Source organism: Dermochelys coriacea, chromosome 3 (assembly GCF_009764565.3).
Source record: "Dermochelys coriacea isolate rDerCor1 chromosome 3, rDerCor1.pri.v4, whole genome shotgun sequence".
Classification (NCBI taxonomy): Eukaryota; Metazoa; Chordata; order Testudines; family Dermochelyidae; genus Dermochelys; species Dermochelys coriacea.
Window position 1 is genome coordinate 127,254,265 of NC_050070.1, and position 18,632 is coordinate 127,272,896.

An 18,632-nucleotide genomic window follows, 5' to 3' on the forward strand; every position below is an offset into this window, starting at 1 on the left:
TAAAAACCAACTCCCAAAAATTTACACATCTCTCTAAAGTCATCCATAAGGGACCATCCTCCTCATTTCAGTTTACATCTGTTTTATTTCATGTGTCATAGGAGAGCAAGGAGATCATTTGTTTTTTCCACAAATCAGAATTTTGTGATTGCTACATTAGAAAAAAAATTGTTTTAAACATTTTGAAATTTCTTAAAATATTTTAGTCCTAATTTCCTCTGAAAGTGGCTGTCCTATATATGCATTTTATAGTACTAGCCTATTCAAATACACACTTTTTAGTCTTATCTACACGGAGCTCTCTCTTAGAATGTCCCATTCTTGCATCATCACCAGTTCAGCTCCACTGGTGGTACCAACAGGGAGAGCTCCAGAGTAATTAACATGTAAGCTCAGAATAGACACAGCCTTACTTTTGTGGCTTGTGTTCCACATTAAAGAATAAGAAGATTAAAAGCACAGTAGGTGATTGTGCTAGGAATTCAGCATCCATTAAACTACCTGGCAGCATTGCTTTAAAGTAAAGTCCAAATTTTAGTTTTTACATAAAATGGGGGGGAGGCAGGGTGGGTGCTTTATAAAAGCTAACAACATTTAATGGATTTAATTAAATATCAATACATTCTAGCAAGTGACTTACTGAAAGAAAAAGTGAAATGCACTAATTTGTTTTCATAAACCAAAAATGGTGAAAAATAAGAGAGCTTTCTAAGAATTTTTTGTCTTTACTCATCAATAATTATTAGTGACTCATGCAAGGACTTTTTTTTAAAAGAGGATTATTTTTAATCTCACTGTGTTCTTAAGAACATTTTCCAGTTTAATCAGTCATTTTTCTTCTTGCAACAGCTTACTTTCCAGGAGAAAATCCTGAGTTTGAAACTTTCAATAATTCCCCACCAACAGACCAACTTGCCCACCCTCCCATGAAAGGAGGGGATTTATAGTTAAATTGTAATAATGCTAATGTGTGTTATTCACATAAACCCTGCATATTAATATGAGAAAAGACAACTCCTACAACTTCAAAAGGGTATGGGGAAAAAAAATCTCTTAAATTTTCCAGTCAAGCCTTCTATTTCTTTCTAAACATTTCCCTATATTTTCAGTAGGCAAATCCCCCTTCTTTTCCCTCAAAATAAAAATTCATACCTTTTTTCTTCCTTGCTGTTCAAGAGTTTGCTTGAAGTTGAGATCAGACATTTGGATCTGAATTCGTTGCTTTTGAACTTTCTTGTTCAACAAATCCCTGTAACGCACATACATGGCATTTCTCAGCCTGTATAGATTTTTGTAGTTTTCAAGATGGCGCTGGAAGAAAATATCCATATGAATTTGGGGTTTGGGTTAGTTTATTTTTTGTTTAAATGTGTATTTTCTTTCCACCTATACACTAATCACTTCCATTTCCAAAATAACTGGACATGGACTTTCTTGATCAGAATATAGGCTCACTTGTAGAGTTGTGCAGGAACCAGATTTTTTGCTTCGGAGAAAGAGATTCACAATTTTGAATTTTTTTCCATTCTGGAACAGAATGAGGCTTCTTTTTTTTTTTTTGAGATTTCCCATGAATCAAATTTTCAAAATACCCCTGCAAAGTGAAATGTTTTGATCATCCCAATGTGGACTCGTCTCATTTTATAAAATACATATAAAAAAATCAGTCATTTTGAAACAGAAAAATCAAAAATGCTCCATTCCAAAAAGGTTAAAATGCAACGTTTCAAAATGACATTCAAATTTATTTTCAACGAATCTGCATTTTTCAACCAGCTCTACTCATTTCTGTTCTAAGTACAGACATCAGAAACACTACAAACAGGGAATGGAATCAGAATCCATGTGCTGAGCGGGATCCCTAACTCCCAGATGAGGAGGGGTTGGGAGTGAAGGGAGAGAACATCTTGCATTGCTCTCAAAGAAGTCAATATGGGCAGCCATCTGCTGTGAGGAATGGATGATACTTGAGATTGTGTTTAGGTGGATATCAACAGGAAAGAAGAAGTTGGGGGGGGGGGTTGACGAGAACATGTCTCTCTCATCTATCTAATGGCTGTAATTGTAGTATTTCTCTCTACAATCCCCTCTAGCAGAGGCATTGGCTCTTCCAATTCTGCACTGAAATCCTGTGCAATCCCACTGATTTCAATAGGATGTAAATCAGCACAGAATTTGGTCCCTGAAGTAAGCTGGTAGGCACCACTAGAAGTTACATTCAGTAGTTATTTGAGAGCTAGGAGGAAAAGAAGGCTCCTGGGCCGTGGAACTCCTGGAAAGATGGAAGAAAAAGACAAGGAAGTTATGAAGTGACTGCAGCAGCACCACCACTGTAGTTTAAACAATTACATTAAACGCTTTTTATCCTGCATGTTGGGGCACTGGGGGGTGTTGGTAAGTGAAAAATTCCAGTCAGCTAAGAGGAAAGGAGTTTGGGTGCAGGGTTGGGAGTTTGGGTATGGGAGGGGCCTTTGGGCAGAGAGTTGAGGTGTCGGATCCGGGGGGGGGGGCGCTCACATTGGGCAGCTCCCCGCAAGTGGTGACCTGTCCCTGCAGCTCTTAGGCAGCTCTGCATGCTGCCCCCACCCAGACTGCTGGCTCTGCAGCTCCCACTGGCTGGGAATCGCAGCCAATAGGAGCTGCGGGTGCAGCGCTTGCGGGCGGACGCAGCACACAGAGCCGCCTAGCCACACTTCCACCTAGGAGCAGCAGAGACACGTTGCCGCTTCTGGGGAGCCAGGAGGAGCCAGGTTGGGAACCTGCCTGCCCCATGCCAACTGGACTATAAACCGAACTTTCTATGAAGATTAAAAATGCCAGTTTATAGAGCCTTCCAGTTGGTTCAGGGCCTGATAACACAACTTTTACTGTATTTAAAACCCATCAAAGCTTTTGATGAAACATTCCTAGAAGGCTGAGAAATAGTTCAGCAGAAAGAGGGGCGATTGCTGCCGTGAAAACAGAGAAGCAGATTCTTCAGTGCTGACTGGAAGGGGCTGATTTCACATTTCGCCTCCACAACCCTCCAGCGGTGAATGAATTCTAATCCACATATCTAAGCATCTTTTTTTATGCAGTACCTGGATTAAGGCGCAGGCACCAACATTCAGCAATGATTCCTGTCATAAGACATCTTCAAAGTGACTAGCTTCACAAAGCATTAGAGAAAAAGAGACACCTGTAATCATGCTCTTTTAAAGAAGCTTTTGATGTGACAAATAAAACCAAGAGAACGGGGAAGAAAACGAAAACAAGTCACAAGTTGGGGGGTTTTTTTGTTTGTTTGTTTTTTTATAAGCAGTTTCAGTTTAGGCTCATTCTGGAGACTATCTGGAAAAATCTTATTAAAAAAATAAAAAGCCCTTTACCATTTTAACAGTTGTTTTGTGTATCCTTACTTCCTTTATAGGGTTTTTAAATTAAAGGTGTGGGGGGGGGCGGGAAGAAGAGACACAGTGAAAGACAAAGATCTTTTAAAAATTTAGGAATTTCTTATGATGATAAATACAGCTAAAGAAATGGACATAAGACAGGGCATGTGAGTTAACACTTTTTAAAACACTTCCTTGCTCCAGAATCTTTTGGGCTTCTCGGGAAAAATTTTAGTAGAACTTCCATTCAAGTCAATTGACTGCTAGGACTTACGGGGCTGCGCGTGAAACACTCATTATTTGGAAGCTCTAGGTATAAGTCAGATTTTTTTTTCCCAAATGAAAATCAAAGTGCCAGCAAGTCACTATACGGAATACCTCATAAAAAGAAAGCATACTACGTATGGAAAAAAGTGACTTGCCATTAACTGTTGGCTGCAGTGAGTCTGTCAGCTAAGTCATAGTGCACATACAGGTCCTATATGGCTAGCACTTATCAGACAATTAGAAGGTCTCCTTGAATGATATCGTGAAATTAAATAATGGATAATTCAGGTACCAGAATTCTCTCTCAGCCAAGCTTGCATCTACAACATTGTATTAAAGAATACAATAAATATTCTGGTACCTAGAATACTATCCAGTAGTATACTTAGGGCCCAGTTCTGTGCCAATGAAGTCAATGAGTCTTGCCATCAATTTCAGTAGCTCAAGAACAGGCCCTTCGGGGTCAGGTTTATAATGAAAGATGGCTGAAAAATCCATGAGCAAAACTGCACACCTATATTTATACATGCAATTACTATGACTGCATGTTCAATACTAATTACAGTAGAACCTCAGAGTTATGAACACCTTGGGAATGGAGGTTGTTCATAACTCTGAAATGTTCGTAACTCTGAACAAAACATCATGGTTGTTCTTTCAAAAGTTTGCAACTGAACATTGACTTAATACAGCTTTGAAACTTTACTGTGCAGAAGAAAAATGCTGCGTTTAACCATCTTAATTTAAATGAAAAACACAGAAACAGGCTTTTTTTTTTTTTAGTAGTTTACGTTTAACATAGTACTGTACTGTATTTGTTTTTTTGGTGTCCAGTATCAGGGGGTAGCTGTGTTAGTCTGTATCCACAAAAACAACAGGGAGTCCGGTGGCACCTTAAAGACTAACCGATTTATTTGGGCATAAGCTTTCATGGTGCCTCTGAAAGAGTGGGTTTTTTACCCACGAAAGCTTATGCCCAAATAAATCGGTTAGTCTTTAAGGTGCCACCGGACTCCCTGTTGTTTTTACTTTTTGTGCGTCTCTCTCTCTGCTGCTGCCTGTTTGTGTACTTCCAAATGAGGTGTGTGGATGACCAGTCAGTTCATAACGCTGGTGTTACGTAACTCTGAGGTTCTACTGTACATACAAAATCCCAACAATTGTGCATGCAAATGTAAGAGCACAATTGTACACATACTTCATACACAAATCTCAAAACGACTTTAAAAATTTGGGTCCACTGTGTATTAAATAGTAAGTCATTTGAACACTAGTAATAAACTTATATCCAATGTACTGTTCAATACTTAAAGCTGGAAGTGCATAAGTATCATACAATACAACAGCCAGTGCTTTCTTGTGTCTTTGAGCTAAATGCATGTCCAATATCAGTTTTACGTCTGATCTGTCTGGGAACGATATGCTGCATTTATTTGGTGACAGGTGAATCTACCAGGTCTTTTCTTTCTCTATCTTCTATGACCCAGTGTTCTTAATTCTAAATTAGAAGGAACTTAAGTCTGAATTATTTTGTTCACTTCTCTGTGTATTCAAAGTGCCAATATACTACCCACTATTATACTGATAACACTCTGCATATTTACAGATAGAATATAATTCTTAGGTTAATATATTGAAGAATAACTGAAATAATCTCAAAGTATTATAGTGAGTTCCCAGCAGATGGTGCTGTTGACTATGGTCTGGTTCAATACTACCAGGTTCCCACTGGCCCAAGAGGAGCATATTGTCATCCATTTCACCCCTACCCCAGCAGAAGAATTTCTTTGATCAGTGCCTCAGTAAACTGCCAGGCCCCAAATCCATTTTCAGTAGATATCCATGCTTCACTCAATGGCAGCTAAAAAAGTAAGGGTGCCTGCTTTTCTATATAAACTGTTTTGGACCCTGACAACAGAGTTATGTTTGGATTGCCAAGTTCCCAAAGAACTTTATATAGCATCATAGTTGTATGGTGATATGATGTAACAACCCACAACATCTCTATATGTTATATGCTACTTTGTCTGTGTGTTGGTACACAGATGTCCATCAGGGAGATATTACAGAAAGAAAAAATATGTATTTATAATATTTATCTTTCTTAAATCAATTAAAATTGGGGCTTTACATATGACGGTGTCTCTTCAACTTAATATAGTAACAACCCTTTGGCACCTCCTATGACTGACTTCAAGACTGGCACACTATTGCATGCCATGGCCACTCAGAACTTCACATAGGCACTTGAGCTAACGGAAAATCTGCTTTAGCCATTAGCAATGGTGGAGCTAGGACACGCACACCTGATGGTTTCTGCTTCATCCAATAAAGTGCAGTGGTAAACATGCCAGGTATGCACAAGCCAGGTCACAACTACATAGCAATGTATAGCAGTATAAAGGTGAAAAAAGAGAGTTACCTTTTCCGTAACTGGTGTTCTTTGAGATGTGTTGCTCATGTCTATTCCACAGTAGGTGTGCGCGCACCACGTACACCGCTGTTGGAAGTTTTTCCCCTAGCAGTACCTGTAGGAGATCGCCCCTAGAGACCCCTGGAGTGGCACCTCCATGGCACGGTATAAGGAATCAGGCAGTCATATCACAGGAGAACACCGTGTGCTTCTGCATCAGTGGGTGGAAGGCCAATATGGCCGCCAAGTGCACCTTGATGGACAAGGGCGCCAGGCCCTGGGCTCTAAGGTGAAGGAGGTAGTCCAAGATGAGCTGCATCGGGGAAGCCACGGGGGAAACGCCCCGTTCAGCTGCCCATCGGGAAAACCGAGACCATTTTGCCAAGTAGGCTCGGCGCATGGAGGGTCGCCTGCTTTCCAAGAGGACATGCTGAATCCCTTCCGAGCACGTCCTTTCTGCCTGGCCTAACCATTAAGCAGCCATGCCATGAGGTGGAGTGCTGCTAGGTTGGGGTGGAGGAGAGGAGAGGAGAGGAGAGGAGGTCCAAGTGGGATGGTAATGGTCATGGCGGGGCAACTGCCAGGCTCGTGAGGGTCCCGTACCAATGCTGCCTGGGCCACACCGAGGCGATCAGGAGGACCCAGGCCCTGTCCATCTTTATCTTTTCCAGGACCTTGCCAATCAGCAGGAATGGGGGAAAGGCATAGAGAAACTGGCCTGCCCAGGTCAGGAGGAAGGCATTGGAGATAGCGCCCTGTCCCAGCCCGCCCTGGAGCAGAACCAGGGACAGGGACGGTTCTGCCGAGTCACGAACAGGTCCACCTATGGAGTTCCCCTCTCTTGGAAAAGTCTGTACACCACCTCTGGGTGAAGAGGGCACTGGTGCTGAAAGGAGAAGTCCCTGCTCAGGCGATCCGCCTGTGAGTTCCGGGTGCCCGGTAGGTGGTAGGCCTGTAAGCAAGTGTCGTGGGCTATATAGAAGTCCCACAGCTTGAGGGCTTCCAGGCAGAGGATCAGGCCCTGTCTTGCTTGTTGATGTAAAACATTGAGGCCATGTTGTCTGTGAGAACTCTGACCACACTGCCCTCCAGGTGCAAGCGGAAGGCCATGCACGCCAGCCAGACCACCCTGAGCTCCTTGACATTTATGTGGAGGGCCAGGTCCTGTGCAGACCATAGACCTTGGGTCTGAACATCTCCCATATGGGCTCCCCATCCTAGGTCCAATGCATCGGACACCAGCTTCTTCCTGTCACGCTCTGGGAGGGAGTCCTCGAACTTGCACAGAGAGCCCGTAGATTGAACTCATACCAGCCCAGGAGAGCCTGATGGTTTGCCACCCATAACTGGAAGCTTGAGGATGAATAAATTTTTCTCCAAAATTAATCCAGCCACCTTGAATCTTTATTTTTCGGAGTAGGGGCTGGTTGGCCCTGCCATTCCCTGTGGTTGACCGACTACCACCAGGGAGTTAGGAGCAGGGTGGGTGTAAAGGTATTCATGTCCTTTGCTGGGCACAAAAGGCTTGCGTTCCGCTCTCTTAGAGATGGAGATCAATGAGGCTAGGGTTTGCCACAAGGCATTTGAAATTTTCGCCACCCCTTCGTGGAATGGCAAGGTCACCCTGCTCAGGGCTAAGGCGGACAGGATGTTAAAAAGGGAGTCTGAGGGCTCCTCCACCTCCTCTGCCTGAAAGTTGAGGTTCGATGCCACCCTTTTCAATAGTTCCTGGTGGGCTTTAAAGTCCTCCTGTGGACGGAGGGGCTGTAATTGCCTCATCAGGGGAGGGCAAGGAGGCAGGCGTGGTACTTTGCATGTCCACCGGCACCAGAGGATCCACCCCCTGGTCGCTCTCCGGACACGGCGCCGAAGACGCACAACCCACCGACTCCTTCCTCAGAGGCCGGGAAAGGGAGGCTGACAGCCGTTCTGAGGCTCCAGCCACTGAGCAAGCCCCCCAAACAGCCATTGATGGATGACTACAAAGGGAGGCCAGGCTGATGTACGGCCTGCTGTTGTCCCCGGACCAGGAGAAGCAGCGGCGCCGGGAGCGGTGCCGACCACGAGACCGCAACCCTGACGTAGAGGAACAGTACCGCCAGTAGCAGCTGCTCCACGATGGCGATTGACGCCCAAGGCTACGGGAGAGGTGCCGTGGCGGGGTCCTGGAGCGAGATGACGAACGAGAATGTCATTGACATTCGTGTTGTGACTGGCTACAATCGCTCTTCTGAGACAAGGACCTTCAGAGGTGTCTGCCTCGGTCCCATCAGAATCCGCTCCTCGAGGCGGAGCGATGCCTGGAGTCTCTATCAGACGGAACCCAGTCAGACAACCTGGTGGGGGTCGACGGCAACCTGTGTGGACTAAGCACGGGACGGTTGCTGAGCGGCAAACGGCATTGGGAACATTGCTTCAACTGAGACTGGTACCAAGTCAGGGGTGACTGCGGAGATCCCAGTGGCGCTTACCTCTGGACTGTGGGGCCAGCATTGGCATTGCTCCTGGTACTGGCATGGACATAACATCCCGAGCCACTTGCAGGGCCTCTGGCGTGGAGGGCATCTGGACATCCGGGGAAGCCTGCTCCAAATGGACTGGGCTACTCCACTTAATCTGAATCAGAAGCCTAGAGGCCAATGAGGACCGAGGACTGCCCAACATGGGTCTAGCCTCTCCCCCAGTCTTGTTCCAGTGCTGTGGCGGAAAAGGTCTCCTCTTAGCCTTCTTGGCATGCCCCATAGATGGGGAGCGGTGCTGACTGGTAGATGGCACCAGTGGGTCGCCGCATACTGACACCGTGGTACACGGTGCCGACTCGGAGCGGCGCGCTGGATTCGGGGTCAATGCTGATCAATCAATCAGGATGGCCCGGAGCCTAATGTCTCTCTCTCTCGGTCCGAGGCTTAAACGACTTGCAAATCTTGCAGTGATCACTGAGATGGGTTTCACCCAAACAGTGTAAACAGTCTGTGTACGGATCACTCACTGGCATCGGTCGCCTACAAGTGTTCCACAACTTAAAACCCAAGGCGTGTGGCATGCCCCGGCCCAAGCGCACTAACTAAACAACTACTAACTAAAGGTACCATACACTGACCTAACAAGAGTTCTGGGGACAAGCTGCAGCAAAGCTGGAGCAGAGCAGTTCCGAAGCCCCTTCATTGGCGGCAAGAAGGAACTGACCATGGGGGGAGCGCACAGCGCCCCTTATACTGCGCCATGGAGGCGCCACTCCAGGGGTCACTAGGGGCACTCCCCTACAGGTACTGCTAGGGGAAAAACTTCTGACACCAGTGCACATGGCAAGCACGCACACCTACTGTGCAATAGACATGCGCAATCACTCCAAGAAGAAAAATTGCCTTACATTACACAACATAAGGTGGTACCTGGCAACTGCCACATTATGAAACATTCACAAATATTGTCTATATAATGTTTACTTTAGCTAAACTTTCAGTTTGATGTTTCTAATTCTAATCTAATCTAATTCTAGAGATGAGAATTCTAATCTGCTTACAAATAGCTAATAAGATGTACTATCCGTTTATCTGCAAGCTGCTATAAAAAAAAATTCTGTTGTAAGAGCAACCTGACTCTCCCATTAAGTGTACTGGTAATTACAGCTACCTCAATTCCCATGCATCTTCCTGTTTGCCTTCGCCTTAGTAATATAGGTACCAGAAGTGCCTTTTTTGAGGAGAGTTTTTATACAAGAACTGGATCATTGGGTCCAATTTTTCTCTCATTTACACTGAAGTAGGTTAAGAGCAATGTCACTGAAATTAATGGAATACCACGTAAGGGTAACATGGGCATTAACATCAGCATCAGCTCCTTTATCAGCCAAAGGAATGAATAAGCCCTACAACCAGAGAAGCCATCAGGCCATGTGGATAACAATGGAGAGCTCTTTGGGTTCTGGCAATCCAAATAGTCTAACTCTACGGAATTATTACACACAGTAGTTTAAGTTATCTGCAAACATCATAATGGAGTTACCTGTTCTAGCAGGGCCCGTTTCATTGCATCTTCCTTGTCTTCATCACTAAATGATGATTTGTTGTTCCTCTTCTTCCCGGTGTCATCTTTCATCATCTTTTGGGGGGTTTTGTCATTCTGGGCAGAAATATATGGATGTCAAAACAGGGGGCCGATCAATCATGGCTAGGATAAGTGTCACACTTTAAAATGTGCATACCTTCTTCAGTGCATAACAGAACCCTTGCTTTGTATCTTTCACTGAAATCAAAGAGTAGCCAAATAATACAAAAATTAAATTTTCAGAATTGTAGAGCTGATGTTTGGCTTAGTTTGAGAATTTGTTTATTATAAGTTTTAATCCATAAATATTTTCCACTCAGTTATTGTTCATATGAGTTAGTAAAGTATTCCAGAAAATATATACAAACTAGTATAAGAACTTTGTTTCTATGGCTTTCAGTAACTGACTTCACTGTATGTGCTTGAACCAAATCACTGGCAGATCTCCCATAGCCCCCCTCCAAGTGCAAAGGCCTCATGAACGGCTATATCTACTTAATTGGGTTTTCACTTTTTTTTTAAAAAGCAATTTCGAATGGTGTATACCCACCCAGCCACCCACTTCCAGAGTCTAATCCGAATTATCAAACATACACCTTCATGAAACTGGAGGTAGAGATGTAAACGCGTATCAACAATTTAATATAGATTTCTGCTCCTCTTGAAAGTAATACACACAAAGCTCCTGGGTTAATGCAGTGCTAAATCATTGGCCCTAGGGACAGGATTTTGCAAGCTGCACCAGCAAACTGTAGAAGTTTCCCCAGACATGCTTTACAATCTCTGCCAGAACCCAAAGCCTGCTAGATACAGATGCACGCACATACAAAACTCAAAAGTTCCAAATCAAGGGACCTGTAATGTGCATTGATGGGTCCAACACACTTAGTAAATGCTTCTAAACTCAGAAATTTTGGAATATCAAGGTGTCACAGATTATTTCTTATAATTTCTATAAGAATTTAAGAATCACAGACCCCCTGTCATAAATATAAAGAGAAGGGTAAACACCTTTAAAATCCCTCCTGGCAGAGGAAAAATCCCTTCACCTGTAAAGGGTTAAGAAGCTAGGATAACCTTGCTGGCACCTGACCACAATGACCAATGAGGAGACAAGATATTTTCAAAGCTGGAGGGAGGGAAAAACAAAGGGTCTGTCTGTGTGATGCTTTTGCCAGGGACAGAACAGGAATGGAGTCTTAGAACTTAGTAAGTAATCTAGCTAGATATGTTTCAGAGTAGCAGCCGTGTTAGTCTGTATTCACAAAAAGAAAAGGAGTACTTGTGGCACCTTAGAGACTAACAAATTTATTCGAGCATAAGCTTTCGTGAGCTACAGCTCACTTCATCGGATGCATTTCCACCAAATGCATCCGATGAAGTGAGCTGTAGCTCACGAAAGCTTATGCTCTAATAAATTTGTTAAGTCTCTAAGGTGCCACAAGTACTCCTTTTCTTTTAGCTAGATATATGTTAGATTATGATTTCTTTAAATGGCTGAGAAATTAGACTGTGCTGAATAGAATGAATATTCTTGTCTTGGTGTCTTTCTTGTAACTTAAGGTTTTGCCTAGAGAGATGTTCTATGTTTTGAATCTAATTACCCTCTAAGGTATTTACCATCCTGATTTTACAGAGGTGATTCTTTTTACCTTTTCTTATATTAAAATTCTTCTTGTAAGAAACTGAATGCTTTTTTTCATTGTTCTTAAGATCCAAGGGTTTGGGTCTGTGGTCACCTATGCAAATTGGTGAGGATTTTTATCAAGCCTTCCCCAGGCAGGGGGGTGCAAGGTTTTGAGGAGGATTTTGGGGGGAAAGAAGTTTCCAAATAACTCTTTCTCAAAAATAAACTCAGACGTTTGGTGGTGGCAGTGGAAGTCCAAGGGCAAAGGGTAAAATAGTTTGTACCTTGGGGAAGTTTTAACCTAAGCTGGTAAAAGTAAGCTTAGGAGGTTTTCATGCAGGTCCCCACATCTGTACCCCAGCGTTCAGAGTGGGGAAGAAACCCTGACACCCTCCCAAAAAGAAAAGTTAATTTAGAGATAAAGCAGTGAGATTATATCAATGCCTTACTCAAACTAAACCTGATTAGAACATTGTGGCTTTACAAACAACAAATGTTAGAGGACCAGGAAACTCTACGTCAAGATAAATAAAATGAAGCATGGAAAGGCAGAACTGAGGTACCCAATCACCCTTAACTCTGACTTTAAAATACTCTGTACACAGTTTGTGCTGCCCTGTCCGGTTTATTAAGTATCTTTCAGGCTGTTTCCAGAATTTGGAACAATTTACCAAGCACCGTTGTGGATTTTCCATCAGACAATTTTTAAATCAATCTTGATTTAAAATCTAGGCATTATTTTGGGGGAAGTTCTGTGGCCTGTGTTATACAGTAGGTCAAACTGGATGATCACAATCGTCCCTTCTGGCCTGAGAATCTATAAATCTAGAAAATTATCAGGATCCCAGTATTTAGAGAGCAAACATATTCAAAGTAAGGATCTGGTAGCCTTTGATCTTGAGATGTTTGTTAGAATTGCAGTTAGCGAAGGCTGTTGGTTGCAGAGTGAATGTAGTCTGAGTGAGTATTGATGTCTCTCTCAGCCTGTTCTGGACTACTCTAGGAGCTCAGTTTCTTATCTTGAATCCCTGGCTGCAAGAAAATATTTAATTTAATATAGCAAATTCTGGCTGTGGAAAACTTTTTTGGCTTCATTTATTTTTAAAATCACAAACTTATGGCTTGTTTGTTCATCAACCAGCCTTGCCTTACTTGGCCCATCTCATGGGCCTACCATGTTCCTAAATTACTCCCATAAAATCAGCCTCCGGGAGGGTGATATTCCTGGCAATTTGGTCCCAACAGAAACCAATCACTGTATGAGGCATGTGGTGGGTTTGGTACCTTGTCAACCTCTTTGATTCCAGCAGGGGGGTGGCGAGGTTAACCCCGCCTCCCGGCTTCTACGCCAGTTCTACAACCTCCCCGATAGTCAGGGATGTATGGCCAAATGGACAGAGTCTCTCCAAATCTTCTTCCCCAGGTGGGATAGCGCGGCACAGCAGCTGGAGTCCCCCTAGTGTGCTCCTAAAGCAACATGGTCCAATGGCCAGAGTCTCCCAGAACTCTCTTTCTCTGGTGGGATAGCGTGGCCTAGTGGCCAGAGTCTCTATAGAGCACTCCTAAAGCGGTGTGGCCTGAGGGCCAGAATTCCTCTAAATCCTCTTCCCCTCGTAGGATAGTGCGAACCAGAAGCCGGAGTTCATCTATCTCCTTTGAGGTAAGAGAGGGGTCGGTGAACTATGTCGTCACAAAAAGGGGGGGGGGAGGGTTAGAGACCCCCAGTAGGGGAGCCCGGGCCCACCTGCCTTCACTGGGGTTCAACCCAGGCCCTGTCATTGACGGCGTAATCTGCCCCGGGTCAGCGGGGAATCCTACTGCAACACGCTGCCCTCAGAGTGGTGGGAGATACCACTCCCTTCTCTTTCCTGGGTCACTTTCTACCAGTTCTCAGTGGCGTTGCTTCCTCTGCCAGCAGGGACGGGTTGACCGTCTCATTCCCAGTCCGCCCCATCACAAGGCAACTCTTAATAAGTCCAGATTTGCATGGTAATTGTTTTGGGAGTGACAGAAGCACTCACACCAATAATTAAGTGGTTGGGAGCTAAAATAAATCAAATTTAAAAAAAAAAAGTTAATCTGCTTCTCAGGTTAAAGTAAATTGTTTGAGATTGTCGTTTCAGATTCAGTGTGAACACATCCCTTTTGCTGACAGGAGACCAAAGTCAACACTGGAAACTGTTACCTCAGAAATAAATTTGGTACTATTTAAAAAAAAAAAAAAAGTTTATGCAACTCCGTCTAGTCTTCCACAGTGATACAATTGGTTGTAATAGCATATCCAGGATAGCATTGAATTTATATTGGTAGTTTGTGTTTTATACAATACTTTTCACTCAGTAAAGCACACAAGACAAAAGTTTGCTAAAAATATAGAAAAATAAGAATGATTTACATATAAAAAGAATCTGTGTTAAAAACAAAAAACCCAAACTATTAATTTTCCTCCTATTTACAAAAATCTGTCTCTTTGGATGGGGACCAAGGTGCAGCTCAATAGGCACATTGCTCACAGTTGGAAGAATCCCCCTTGCATTGTAAGTAATTCCTTGCTACCAAGGACACACTGCAAACATGCATAATCCTGGCCATTCCTGTCTTGCAGAAAGGTCTGTGTGTGAATACTGAGTTTAGAAAAATGGCAGACTGCCATGGCACAGCAGTTGCAACAAAAGCAAGAAGGAGAGAGCCTGGCCTGAGCTCAACTCTGCTTCAAGCAAAACACATCAACTGTAACTATAGCAAAAAATGTGATGGAAATATAAAACACTGCTATTGCTGTGCAGCCAGTTCTATTTGAGGGGAAGAAGAAAATCTGACAGAAGAGCTAAACTCAAAACCATCACAGGAGACGCCTCCCAATGCCTTTGATGGGCTAACAACCCAGGTGCCTGAATCAAGAACTGAGACAATCATGAGCACACTGGCTCAAAGGCTCAGAGGTCCCTATCAAAAGTAAATCAGTGAAATAAATATCCTTTACATTTCAGATGCAGAAATACCTATTCCCATGCTGGGATAGCCTTCAGTGATATATGGCCCGTGTCTGAAGAGAGATTTACTGACAATCCAAACACATGTTCTTTACTCCTCTCCAAGCATGTATGATTACTTTGCTTAGGGCTGGTCTACACTAGCGGGGTGGGGGAGGAATCGATCTAAGTTACGTAGCTGAAGTCAACGTACTGTGACAAAGCTCTGTCCTTGCCTCCGTGGGTCCCACGTTTCCTGGAGGATTTTGCTAGCCTCAGAGGCTCACTGTGACCTTCCACGTAACTCTTCCCTCTCTAGAGACAAGGGTCACAGTTTACTGAGCCATTTTCATCATAAGCCAGCGAGGGAGGTGAGGAGAAGTTATCCTTCCGTGCACAGTCTCTGTTGTCTCCCAGTCTCAGTGATTAATCAGGGGGCAAAGGGGGGGGGGGAGAAGCCCGGGCCCACCTTCTACTCTGGGCTCCAGCCCAGGGACCCTAATAGTATCAGCTATGGTAGCTGAACTTTTAGAAACATGACATGTACAATTCCCTGGGCTACTTCCCCCACAGCAGCCCTCACTTCCTCAAACTCCACTTCACCCTTACCTCAGAGCCTCCTTCCTTGTGCCTGATATGGTGTGTACTACTCAGCCTCTCCAACAGCGCAACTTCCTCCCATAGCTCCTGACATGCACACCCACCTGACTAACCGGGAGGCTTTTAACTAGTTTCAGCCAGCCCCTGATTGTCTTCAGGTGTCCCAATCAACCTAGCCTTCTCCCTGTCTTCTGGAAAGATCTTAATTGGCTCCAGGTGTCTTAATTGACCTGGAGCAGCTGCCATTTCACTTACCCTGGTACCAGGGATTTATTTAGCCTGGAGCTAATATATCTATCTCCCACTATTTTTCTATAGCCATCTGGCCTTGCCCCGTCACAGTACTTAGATCTACTTACCATGGTGTCTTCACTGCAGTGTGTCAACAGGAGACGCTCTCCTGTCGATTCCCCTTGTGCTTCTTGTTGAGGTGGAGTACGGGAGTCAACGCTAGAGTGATTGGTGGTCGATTTATCGCATCTATACTAGACATGATAAATCGACTCCCGCTGGATCGATTGCTGCCCGTCGATCTGGCCGGTAGTGTAGACAAGCCCTGGGAATTGTAAGCTTTACTTTTGATTTCCCATACCTTCTTGATGCAACTACAGGCACTTTGCTCCACCAAGGAAGTCAGCCTACGCACCCCATTTGGCCACTCGTCTCATAACTGTCTCTGTGCTTTTTACCACCTTCTCCCCAAAACAGAATGCCCTTCCCGAGCTGGTCCCCAAAGCCATATCATCTCCTTCCTCTTCCACCATACCTACATGAAACTGGCCAGTTAGGTGCCCAACTTACTGTTTTTATTATATTTTAGAACAAAGTCTTTGCTCCGTCATGGCATGCACTTGTCTTCACTGAGCATTTGTATAATCTTTTTAAATTAGCCCTATTTTTCCCCTCTCTCCTGCTTGGCTGTCTTTTAACCCCACACATCCCCAGTTGCGTCATGTCTGAAATTAATTTATAAGCTTCATGTAAGCTCCTGTCTTGTGTGTGTATCGGAAGGTGGCTGACACAATCTTGGGCACTGATAATAAAGTAAATAATATTGTATTAGGAATGATATACCTAAATCTGAATAAGAAGTGACTATAAGTCTGTGGCTATTCATTTATCTCCTAACAAGAAAATCCACTTCTGGAGTTCTGGCCCAAGAACAAGAGGGCTTGGGAGGAAAAAAAATGGTGACCTATTACTGCAAAAGTCTCAGTGTTACAGGTGATTAAATAACCAGGAGCAAACTTAACAAAGCAATGTTTGGGTCCCCTTTAAAGTAATTTGTTTGGGTTGCTCAGCTGCAATGTCTATTATTCTGTAGGAAATTATCTTTGTGCTATCACAGGCTCCAAACACTGTGCTATGCCAGCTAAGTGGGATTCAGTTCCAAGCAGTCAGGTGAGGAAACAATTTGTAGAGGAAGGAAAGGAAAGGAACTAGCATAAATGATGCAATGATGGCATTGTACAAAGTTCATTTATACACAGAGCAATATCAAAGCATGTACGCCATGAAAAACAGAGAAATTTCAACAGTTGAATAATCAGTCAAAGGAACAAAAGCTATATTAACATGCCTAAACCAAATCCAGACCTAAAATTATATGGAGTCAATGGAAATGCACTGTTTTAACCAGATAGGGGTCTTTCACTCACTTGGTGTGTTAATGTAGTTCTTTCCTTTAACTGATTATTTATTTATTGAACTATCTCCACGGTGTACATGATGTGATACACTACACTGAGTCCATATGAAAGAGCATTGCCCAATGTCACAGTTACAACAGTTTTGCTACTGTTCGTTTTAGGTTATGTATTGCCTGCCTTATGTATGGAGTTTAAACAAGGTATCAAAGTAAACAGTACTGTAGAACACATTTCAGTTTTACTGCACTATATTATGCCACCGTAACACAAACAGGAAGATTAAAGACAGATTTTGTAATGCATCATCTGGATCTCAGCACCCAAGAACTAAATGGATAGAAGGCCAAATCTCAGTTTACTAGCATCAAAAAGGAACAGAAAAAAAGCAGGTACAAGCTGTACCTCCACACTAGATTCCTTCACTAGATTCCTTATTGCAGTGGCTACAGGTCTTTCCTTTCCCAAAGTCTACCTCCAACCACTCTCCCACCCTCTAGTAACTCTTACTCTAGAGAGGGTTCCCAATGTGCCTTGTTCTTAAATAGCACCTTATTGCAGTTCTGCCTCAACATAGCCTCTAAAGCTTATACAGCAATCATTTCTGAATGAAAAAAAAAATTTTTCACAAGCTAATTTGTCAGGTGTTCTTATGGAGTTGCCTATACAAATCCTTCTTTCACACATACCTACAGTGTTGGTGCACAAACACATTTGCAGGTATAAATTGAGAGGCTGTTTTTGAAAATCTGGCCCTACAAGTTATATGCAACATAGTTCTACAGAAGAATTATTTAACACTTAGAGAGAAGCAATAGGAATGTCCCTTGGGCAATTTCTCAATGTAATGAAAAGAGAATGGGTCACATGATCCTTATTTATTCCAATCTCAAAATTCTATAGCAGATAAAATACAAGGAACACCCTCTACCAAGCAAAAACTCAGTTCATAATAAGCCCTTTATCAAAGCATAAGTCCAGTACAATAATATCACAATAATTCTGCATATGGTGTATCCAGTTATATAGTAACAAGTAGCTTAATAGTTTAAAAACCTATTCTCAATACACACCAGCAATGTCCCCTCTAATTCTTTACATCCATGTGTGGAATTCATTTTGTTATGTGCACCAATATGGAACTGATGTATGGCGAGGGTAGGGCCGAGGGGTTCGGAGTGTGGGAGGGGGCTCAGGGCTGGGGCAGAGGTGCAGGGGGTGAGGGCTCCAGCTGGGAGTGCGGGCTCTGGGGTGGGGCCAGGGATGAGGGGTTTGGGGTGCAGGAGGGGGCTCAGGGCTGGGGCAGAGGGTTGGGATCAGGGTGTGAGTGCTCTAACTGGGGGTGAGGTCTCTTGGGTGGGGCTACGGATGAGGGGTTTGGGATGCAGGCTGTCCTGGGGCTGCGGCAGGGACACAGGACTCCCCCCAGCCCTCTCTCCCCACCGTAGCCCAGGACGGTGTAGATGAGGTCTCCTGCCTTCCCCGACTCCTCTCCCCGCTTGCACGGTCCTTGATAGCCTGCTGCACAGCCGCACAGCTTAGGGAGAACTGAGCACACTAGTCATCAAACTGCATGCAAAAATTGTTGTTAGAATTTCCTATCACTGGGGGAGGGAACAGGGTTATGGCAGGAACCAAGAGACTCCTTCACTACAAAACCCTGATTCATCCCCAGTGCTGGTCAATCTG

At 43.9% G+C, this 18,632-nt stretch overlaps 1 protein-coding gene across 4 annotated transcripts in view; it reads right to left on the reverse strand.

Annotated features, from left to right (window-relative positions):
• The window catches only part of LOC119852832, a 137,099-nt gene that overhangs the window by 82,183 nt on the left and 36,284 nt on the right, over positions 1-18,632 (reverse strand). For 3 of the 4 annotated variants that reach the window (XM_043511282.1, XM_038394675.2, XM_043511281.1), the window contains 2 exons: positions 10,057-10,173; positions 1,153-1,311 (listed from right to left, as the gene is read on the reverse strand). In XM_043511282.1, the coding sequence (XP_043367217.1) occupies positions 1,153-1,311; positions 10,057-10,173 (276 nt within the window). Of the gene's footprint in view, positions 1-1,152; positions 1,312-10,056; positions 10,174-18,632 lie in introns of those variants that run through there. The other variant, XM_038394681.2, reaches the window with a different exon arrangement.